The following is a 10037-nucleotide window of genomic DNA, read 5'->3' on the forward strand; positions in this document are numbered from 1 at the left end:
CCTATTTTTTTTTTTTTTAAACCCGTAAAAGTTGTCGGACAGACGGTCGAGACAAGGGGCAGCTGAGCGCGACTCGACTGTGAGTTTGAACGGCGCAGCGAGCTGCTGACAGCGGAGAGGGAGGGACGGCACCGCGGGGAGAAACCGGAAAGGTAGTCCCTCCAAGACCGGAGAGCAGACAACGAGCACATAATAATAAATTATACACATAATAATAGCATTATTCAAAATGCAACTATGTCTGGTAAAATATCCCATCATCAACATCATCCAACTTTTAAAAACTCTTTATTTATATAAAATATTAATAATTATAATAAATTATAATACATTTACTGCCGCCTATTTCGCTATTCTCCATTCTCTTTACAGAGGTTCCCACTACATCAGGCTTATACAATACTACTGTATGTTTTCTTTTTATTATTCCAATGACAGACTGTGTTACTGTGGTGTATTTACTCACTATGTTGTTGACAACTCACAGGGAGTGACCCTGAACTCATTTCTTATGATTAAGTCGGCCTCTGCTGGGATTAATGGGCTATTACATTTTTAGCCAATATGGTGGACAGATAGGAGTCAATTTATAAGGTAAACATAGATAAAACTAATGCAGTCCAATGATATGGTCAAATATTTTGTTCACTCCATTTATAAAAATTAGGATATGCTGAATAACCAAAGCATCTGACAGTATGAACCAGATTGACACTACTGTACTGAAGAGGCCCTAGGGCCCAAGAGGTCAGGAGGCCCTGGGGCCAGTGAGTGCTAATATTTCTTGTTTTAGAGTCACAAAGATCAGAATAAAATAACTGGGGTCAATAAAACTGTTATATTAAACTAGATGTACCTAATAAACTGCCAACTAAATTCAATTCAATTCAATTCAATTTTATTTGTAGAGCGCTTTTTACAATTGACATTGTCACAAAGCAGCTTTACACAACCAAAGAACAGTACATGAACAGTGTATGTGTATGAGTCATAATAATGTGATTGTCCCTGATGAGCAAGCCGAGGGCGACAGTGGCAAGGAAAAACTCCCTGAGAAGGCAACAGGAAGAAACCTTGAGAGGAACCAGACTCAACAGGGAACCCATCCTCATATGGGTGATTACATGCTGTGTAGGCAGTCCAGTATAACAGTTAAAGTCTTTTAAGTTAATATGGAGTCCGGTTAGTTATTGCAGGCAGACTAGTTCCATTCCTTGACTATCGAGCGTTGAGTCGAGACCTCCAAGAAACAGCTTCCGACGTCCGCCGAGGCCGGGACCGACATCATAGTAGCTTGTGACCAATCCAGTCTCCAAACGCATCCCAAAGGGCAAACGGTGGATCCAGGCGACGAGATCTCCAGCCAGAAGTTGGGCATCAGGACGAGTCAGACAGGTCCAGAGGGCAGAGGGTGGAATGACGTGTAGCTCGACAGAGAGACAGAAGAGGGAAAAGAGAGAGGGAGAGGGAAAGAGAGAGAAGAGGAGAGATTGCAGTTAGTTGTATTCACAGTCAGATAAAGTTTGAGGTGAATGTATATTTAGTGTAGTGCAGCAGGGACTCCGGCAGGACTAATTATGACAGCCTAACTAAAAGGGTGGGTTCAGAAGAAAACACGGACATGAGGGCGCACTGGGATGTAGAGCAACCAAACACTTCACCATCAACAAACCCGAGTGATCAGTGAGAGTTGGGAAGACAGCATCTAAACATACCAGTTCACCATAATGCTCTACGTCCATGAGTCCTTCCCAGATCTATTTACTCAAATGCTTGACTAAATAAATAGGTTTTCAGCCTAGACTTAAACACTGAGACTGTGTCTGAGTCCCGAACGCTATTTGGAAGGCTATTCCATAACTTTGGGGCTTTGTAAGAAAAAGCTCTGCCCCCAGCTGTAGTTTTTAGGATACGAGGTACTGACAGGCAGCCAGCATCCTTTGAGCGAAGTAGGCGTGGTGGATCATAAGACACTAGCAGTTCACTTAGATAATGCGGCGCAAGACCATTTAATGCTTTAAATGTCAAAAGTAGTATTTTAAAATCAATGCGAAATTTCACGGGGAGCCAATGAAGTGTAGATAAGATAGGCGTGATGTGATCGTATCTTCTGGTTCGAGTGAGGACTCTCGCTGCTGCACTCTGAACTAACTGAAGCTTGTTTATGCACCTGGTTGAACAGCCAGACAGTAAGGCATTACAGTAGTCCAACCTAGAGGTGATGAAAGCATGGACTAATTTTTCTGCATCATTTAGTGACAAAATATTCCTTATCTTGGCAATATTTCTGAGGTGAAAGAAAGCTGTCCTGGTGACATTATCTACATGAGCTTCAAATGAAAGACTGGAATCTAGAATCACACCAAGGTCTTTGACTGTTGCACTAGATGTAACGGAAAGGCCATCTAGAGTTACGGTGTGGTCTAACATCTTGCTTCTAGCTGCAGATGATCCTATAACTAGTACTTCTGTCTTATCAGGATTTAGCAGAAGGAAGTTAATTAGCATCCAGTCTCGTATATCCTTTACACATTGCTCAACTTTATTAAGCAGTTTGATCTCATCTGGTTTTGATGAAACATATAACTGTGTGTCGTCAGCATAACAATGAAAGTTAATACCATGTTTACGGATAATGTTGCCCAGAGGAAGCATGTAGAGGGAAAAAAGCAGGGGGCCTAAAACTGAACCCTGTGGAACACCAAACTCCACTGGAGAGCATGTGGAGTAATCGCCATTTAGATCTACATACTGATAACGATCAGTCAAATAGGACCTAAGCCAGGAGAGGGCCGTTCCCCTAATTCCGACAACATTTTCTAGTCTGTGAAGGAGAATACTATGGTCAATGGTGTCGAAAGCTGCACTGAGATCGAGTAGCACAAGCATAGAGACACTACCCTGATCAGAGGCCAATAGGAGGTCATTTACTACTTTAACAAGTGCCGTCTCTGTGCTGTGATGAGGCCTAAATCCTGACTGATAGAGTTCATGTATGTTATTTCTATGAAGATACGAGGATAGCTGCCCAGCTACTATCTTTTCGAGAATCTTTGAGATAAAGGGGAGGTTTGATATCGGCCTGTAATTTGACAGCTGACAAGGGTCGAGATCAGGTTTCTTGATTAGCGGTTTAATAACTGCTAATTTAAAACACTTTGGGACATACCCACAGCTAAGTGAGGAATTTATGATTGTCAGCAGGGGTTCTATTATTTCTGGAACTATCTGTTTTAGAAAGTGTGTCGGTATAGGGTCTAATGTACAGGTTGAAGATTTTGCAGAAGAGATGAGTGAAATTAGTTCATTCTCTTCAAGAGGAGTAAAGTAATCTAGGTACTGATCTGCTGAGGTTAGCTCGTCACCTGCGTCAACTAAATTGTCTGGTTTTAAAGCTTTAATTTTCTGCCTTATATTTACAATTTTGTTATTGAAAAAGTTCATGAAGTCCTCACTACTGCACAACGTTGTTGTGGAGATGTCTGCAGTAGTTTTCTTTCTAGTTAATTTGGCTACTGTATTAAATAAAAATCTAGGGTTGTTTTTGTTGTTTTCTATGAGAGTGGAGAGATACGTTGATCTAGCTGCACTAAGAGCTTTTTTATAGTTCAGGATGCTCTCCTTCCACGCTATCTGGAATACTAACAGTTTAGTTTGGCGCCATTTACGTTCTAACTTTCGAGTAGTTTGTTTTAAGACGCGCGTGTCATCGTTATACCAGGGAGCAAGTTTCTTATCTCTAATGACTTTTCTTTTAACTGGAGCTACTTTATCTAAGGTATAACGTAATGACGACTCGAGATATTCAGTCGCCTGGTCTAGTTCTGTGGTGTCAGACGGTGATCCAATCAAAGTTGATAACTCTGGAAGATTACTAATAAAGCTCTGTGCGGTAGTTGATGTAAATGTACGTTTAATGCGATAGCGCGGCGCTGAGTATACATTGTTAATATGACACACTGTAGTTGAAACAAGATAGTGGTCTGAGATAACTTCAGACAGTGGGAGCGTAAGTAAATTTCTTATACTTAAACCGAATGATATTATTAAATCTAGGTGTGACTGCTTATGAGTGGTCATACACATTCTACTCCTAGCGGTCAATATGGACATAAGTGTTCTCAGGGGTCTGGATTCTCAATGAATATAAAATTCCAGCAATAACGCTTTGTCTACAAAACAACTAGGTTAGAAAGGAATCTGCAATTCACAAAGAAATCGAGAGGGCCCTGGTCCCATAATGCGGGATCGCTGAGGACTTTATATCTATACTTGTTAGTTACATAAAGACATCAAAATAAATTTGTAAGTTTTGTACGTAGTTATCATTATAAATAATGCGACAACTTCCTCTACAGTCAGAGAGGCTGTGAATGTACGTATCATTATACATCAATACCATCCAAGACTTTATCGAAGACAAAACAATGGCATTAATAATAGTTACAAGAGTTACAATAGTTATACCCTATGCTTACTCTCACTGTCTGTTGTGACAAGAAAACACTATGTTTAATTTCAAAATCCTTAACATACAGTTCTAATAAAATTATTTGATAATACAAATTTCAATAAATTGATTTGTGGTGCCAGTTAAAACGTAAACAAATGTTTAGGTGTCATTTGATGTGTCCAGGCTGAAAGCAGCTCCAATCTAAAGCACCAGCGGCAGTAGTGTGTGGACACTGTAAATAATAATAAAGATATAAATATGAGAACATGAATACAGACACTGGTGTTTACAGTAGTGGTGAGGACCTGATTAAACACCCAAAGAACAATAATTCATATATCATTTTGATGAAAAGGGGGCAAAGAGACAGAGGGGATAAGAGATAAGAGGAGATACTTTTCATTTTGGCTTGCGTCTCTGGCCATTATGAGAAGTACACCTGTGATTCCTGCTGCCTCACGTTCTCTTACACCCTACAACACCTGCAGTGGTCTCATTTGTCTGTCCAATAAAAAAATACTGGTGCGACTGGTTGATATGACGAGGGGGGAATTTCGGGTCGGGTGGGTATACAGTAGTTTAGTGGATATTAGTGTAGGTGAAGTCTGCAGCCCACCCCACCACAATGTGTGGAAAGAGACAGAGAGAGGCTTTATGTGTGTAATCATCTGATTATTAATTATTTTTCTATGCTTTGACATCAAACATTAAACTTGTAGGTTTAACAATGAGAATAAACTGTGAAGAAATCTTTAGCACAAAAATGTCCTGTGACAATTTTACCGCTGAACAGTGTTTGTTGAGCCCTCTATGAGAGCAAATGGTAGATGACTGAGCACTTTTTACCTGTATCAGTGGAGTTAATCTAGCCGTGCAGGTGTGTCGGAGGGTGGGAGGGTATTTGGCAGCGCCACAGACCGTGAGTTCAGTTTGAAGATTTCTCTCATGGAGACATCATGCGCTCTCTGCTTCCTTTCCTCTCGCTGCTACTGGCCTGGACAAAAGGAGCTGGGGCAGTGGACCCTGCCATGCCCTTCATGTTGTACCTGGACCCGAACAATCTGGTGCGCTTGAACTGGGGCTTTGATAGTCTGCAAGGAATAATTACATTCAAACTGGCAATCAACACAACAGGCTGGGTGAGCATTGGCTTGAGTCCAAATGGAGGAATGAGGGGGTCAGATATGGTCATAGGGGGCTTTGGACCAAGTGGCAACTACTTCGCAGTAAGTCTTCACCACATACTGTGCATAACACCACATACAAATCTGCCAATGTGTACTGTATTGCAATAAAAATACATTGAATATGTTATTGTATGTTTGGTGGCAAGAACAACCCAAATTTATCTTTCTGCTGCTAAAAATGTTTGGTTTCTTTCTCCATCAGGACTATTATGCAACAGGAAACTCCATGCCTTTGTTGGATACACACCAGAGTTACACTCTCCTCTCTCTGTCTGAAAGCGAAGGTCAAACCGTCATGACTTTTCAAAGATCCATCCAGACATGTGATAACCAAGACCTCCAAATTACTGTAAGACAATGTTTTAATTCTCTCCCTACCACATTCTGAATGTACTGTATGGGAATAGACGCAAAGCTTCTAATGGTGCTGAATACTCGCAGTACCAATATGATTTAAAGTTAAACAAAGAGCAGCAGTGGCACTTTCTATGATTTTAAAGCAAAATGATCAAATAAATAATACTCAAACTAACCATGCTGTGTGAGAAGAGGAGGAACAGAATGCTTTTTTCAACACATAACATCCCTCATAGATTCATTACACTTCACTCAGACTTTGTTCAAACTCAAATTGTTTTTGTCATTGTTTGTAATCTTAAAGACTTTTGTGTTGTTCTTTTAATTCTCTACATAAAGCTCAAGTTTCCTGCACGGTCAATGTTAATCTCTTTTGAGAATTCTTTTGTTAGGTTCCCCTGAATGTTCCTTTACATTGTCCTTGAATGGATGTTTTCAGACACAAATACAATGGCAAGAACAAACCACATGAGAAGCCCACAGTTTTTTTCCCATTGAACACCTGAAATGCTTGATGGTTTTAGAAATAGAAATCTGTAGACGCATGTTGGTATTTGTGCTTGTGCACAGTAAACTTAAATAATTCGTTTCTAAGGTGTAAAACAATGAGATTTTTCAGTTTTAAGTACTGGACCGTGTAATATCCCTTTGCCCCTCATGAGACCTTTTTAATGTTTAATGTTCTCTCCATCTCTTTCACAGGCTCAACCCATTAAGCTGATCTATGCGTATGGAACAACAGATGATATCACTTACCATGGTGCCCGCAGAGGCACCAAGGAGGTCAACCTTCTCAACTACGTTCCCAGAACCTCCTTACCCACCCGCAACTACCTTAATGTCACAGTGAACAATGTAGGAATAATTCAATACAAATACGTTTTTGCAAAGACATCGGGAAACAATGTGCAGACTTTGCACAACTTCTATTTAGCCATTCCCTTAGAGAACTGAAATGCTATATAATACAGTTTTTTCTTTTAAACAAATAGGATGTAATAATGGAAGTGAAACTATTCAGGTGCACTTGCAGTAGATGTTTTGTTTACTTTGATCTTTATGTTTTGCAGATCACTATCCCTGCTATTAAAACCTACTACCACTGCAAGGTCATGAACTTTTCCAACTTAAATACAAAACTTCACATATATCAGGTATTCATCCTGTCTTCACTCCTCTGATACAGTAAAACTACAAAGCACTTACCATGTCAATAGCACATAGATTACTACTTATTTATTATTCCTTCCAACACAAATCTCTCTCAGATTGAACCAGTGATTGAAAACTATGATATCGTCCATCACATGCTCCTGCACCGTTGCCCCTCCTTTGTCACTGAAACGTACGACAAGCCGTGCTACATGGGTGACATGGGCGACTTCTGCTTCAGTGTCGTGGCTGCATGGGGAGTGGGAGGAGAGGTGACGAAGAATCAAATGTCCACACTCTGGTTTTGGCCATTGTTGAATTGAAAGCCTTGTTTTCTTGTGTAATGACAAGATTTGATGATATCTGACAATACGCTGATCCCCAGTTTATCCCTGAAACCTCAGGTACTGACGCTGCCAGAAAATGCAGGTATTCCCATAGGAGGAGAGGGAAGTTCTTTCTATAGGCTGGAAATCCATTACAATAATCCAAACCTTGAAGCAGGTCTGTATGTCTTATAATATTCTATTTGCTCTGTGAGGGATTTCAGAAATCTGGTTACAATTACATTAATTTTTAACTTGCATCTCTCTGTATAGGCAGGAAAGACAGCTCAGGACTAAGACTGTACTATACGACTCAACTTCGACAGCATGATGTGGGTATCCTGACTGCTGGTCTGCTTGGATTTGCCAATTTGGAGTACAGCATTCCTCCTAAAGCCACTCAGTTCCGCACCTATGGCGTATGTAATACCACTGTGCTTTCCCAGGTATGCAGTGGCTTATTATGGGGTTTCAAACAGAAGGTGTGGTTATGAGACACAAGAAAAAGGGGGTGTTTTTATTGTTTATGACAGTGTTCCTGATCATATTTTTCTTCCACTCCTAGTTTATAAATCCTATGCCTGACCTGCAAATGTTCGCTGTGTTATTGCACACTCACCTAACTGGGAGGAAAGTCAGAGTTGGCCAGTACCGGTAAGACAGAGAGACTGAAGACTTAACTAAAGTCACTCAATGTCTAAGTTAAAGAATAAAAAAAAAGAATAAGAGGTTTGATGCTGATTGTACCTTATAATACAATGTGTTTTTGTAAACATCCTGTTACTCTCAATTCATGCCCCCTGGGCTACATAGAAATGGAAAGCAGATTGACTTCTTGGGCTTGGATGAAAACTACAACTTTGAGCTACAGCAAGTCACCAGTTTGGGAAACGTAAAGACTGTCAAACAAGTAGGTCTACATGACCATATATTATGACCATATGCCTAAAATGCATTTATTAGTATTGTATTGTTTGGGCTTCATATAATATATAAGCAGTACTGTATAATTTATGATACCACATTGCTTCACTACAGGGTGACGACATTGTAGTGGAGTGCACCTACAGTACTGTCAATCGTACCACTGTCACAAAGGTGGGTAAAAACTGTATGAGTACAATCTAAAAAAATACTGCCACTGAATATTATTATTATGTTCCTTCCTGTGCTTACAGTACTTCCACCACTGCATGTTTTACATTTTCCTCCTACAGATGGGTTTAGCAACCACTGATGAGATGTGCCTGGCCTTCATGTTCTACTATCCTGCAGTCAATATCTCCATGTGCATTAGTCATCCAAATACAACGCAGCTAACAAACACAAACTACCAGTAAGATGTGATTTAATCAATCACATAACATTGCTGCTGAGATTAAATCTAGCCTCATAGTCCTGGTTAATAATCAACTGGCAGGTGACATACATTGTACATATTGTTACTGACATGCTATATTTTGTTATGCTCTTTGTCCATTCTAATTTAATTTGTATTCTAATGTTTGACAGAATGTCTGACAATGAAATTGCTCGGTATGAGAGTTTGCTAAAGACACTACCACAAGCTCAGCTGATCTCTGATAAAGATGTAAGTTACAATCTGAACTGTTTTACAGTGTCTTTTCTGGATTCTTATGTAGTTGTTTTGACAAAGATCCCACTGTTATTGTGTAATTTATAGATAATAAAACATTTCTATTTTGTTTTATTCATTTCTATGTGTAGGCTTTATGGGTTTTGAGGATATGTTTTGTGCAGTATCACAAAAATGTATTACCCTGTATTTTCTTTTCCACAGGCTGATTTCAGATTGTATCAAAATGGCATTGTCATGGACATGATGAAGACTCCAAATGCAACTTGTCAGAGGAATTCATCCAACAGACGTTACACTTCATGGATTTTGGACCCAGTAGGAATGATACTTTTTCTGGTCTGGATTGTAATGATATAAAGCTCTTGTTTGAGGAATAGATCCAGTCACTCTTGCACTATGTTAAAATCTGTATTTGGTCTGATTTTGTATATTCAACTTTAGAGGTGAAGGCATATTGCTTACTTGTATTGTCTTTTTTTAGCATGTAGTTATGTCTCTGGTATTAATTGTTGATCAAAGTTAAAATACCATATTGAAAAAGGCATTGCTATCTTAAATTAAACTTTGTATTCAGAGAAGCACAAATGTTGATGAATCAGTTAATTAACCACTCAATCTGTTCAGTTATGAGGCAGTTTATATCATTATATATATTGATAAAGTTAGCTTTTCTATTTCTACCTAGAGTGCTAAGTAAAAAATGTGTTATGATTTATTTTGTGCCAATATGAATATGATATGATGATTTTGGCTGCTTAACATTAAAACAGACATTTCTGTCTTGGTAATTAAACATTTCTGTTTTTCTGAACAGCCCTGTTACTTTTTTTATATTTTGACCTTTCATATAAAAAATGTGCATGTAGAAAATCTGAGTCAGTAAAACATTAATTTACCTTTAGATTATGTGATACCCTACTGGATCTGTACTGTAATAGTTGTAGACCTACTGTATGGATGGA

At 39.2% G+C, this 10037-nt stretch overlaps 1 protein-coding gene across 2 annotated transcripts; it reads left to right on the forward strand.

Annotated features, from left to right (window-relative positions):
- Nucleotides 1-66: 66 nt before the first annotated feature.
- Nucleotides 67-9881, forward strand: moxd1l (monooxygenase, DBH-like 1, like). 2 transcript variants are annotated; one of them, XM_026341002.1, is made up of 14 exons: nt 67-152; nt 5459-5679; nt 5843-5989; nt 6700-6852; nt 7068-7151; nt 7266-7421; nt 7554-7653; nt 7749-7921; nt 8041-8129; nt 8289-8385; nt 8514-8573; nt 8693-8811; nt 8988-9066; nt 9277-9881. In XM_026341002.1, exons 2-14 carry the CDS (start codon nt 5482-5484, stop codon nt 9430-9432), a joined length of 1611 nt encoding a protein of 536 aa, XP_026196787.1. In that variant the 5' UTR covers nt 67-152; nt 5459-5481; the 3' UTR covers nt 9433-9881. The 2 variants fall into 2 exon arrangements, with proteins under 2 accessions (XP_026196787.1, XP_026196786.1); XM_026341001.1 differs by lacking the exon at nt 67-152 and having other exon boundaries at nt 4398-5679.
- Nucleotides 9882-10037: the final 156 nt, after the last annotated feature.

Source organism: Anabas testudineus, chromosome 24, assembly GCF_900324465.2.
Source record: "Anabas testudineus chromosome 24, fAnaTes1.2, whole genome shotgun sequence".
NCBI lineage: Eukaryota > Metazoa > Chordata > Actinopteri > Anabantiformes > Anabantidae > Anabas > Anabas testudineus.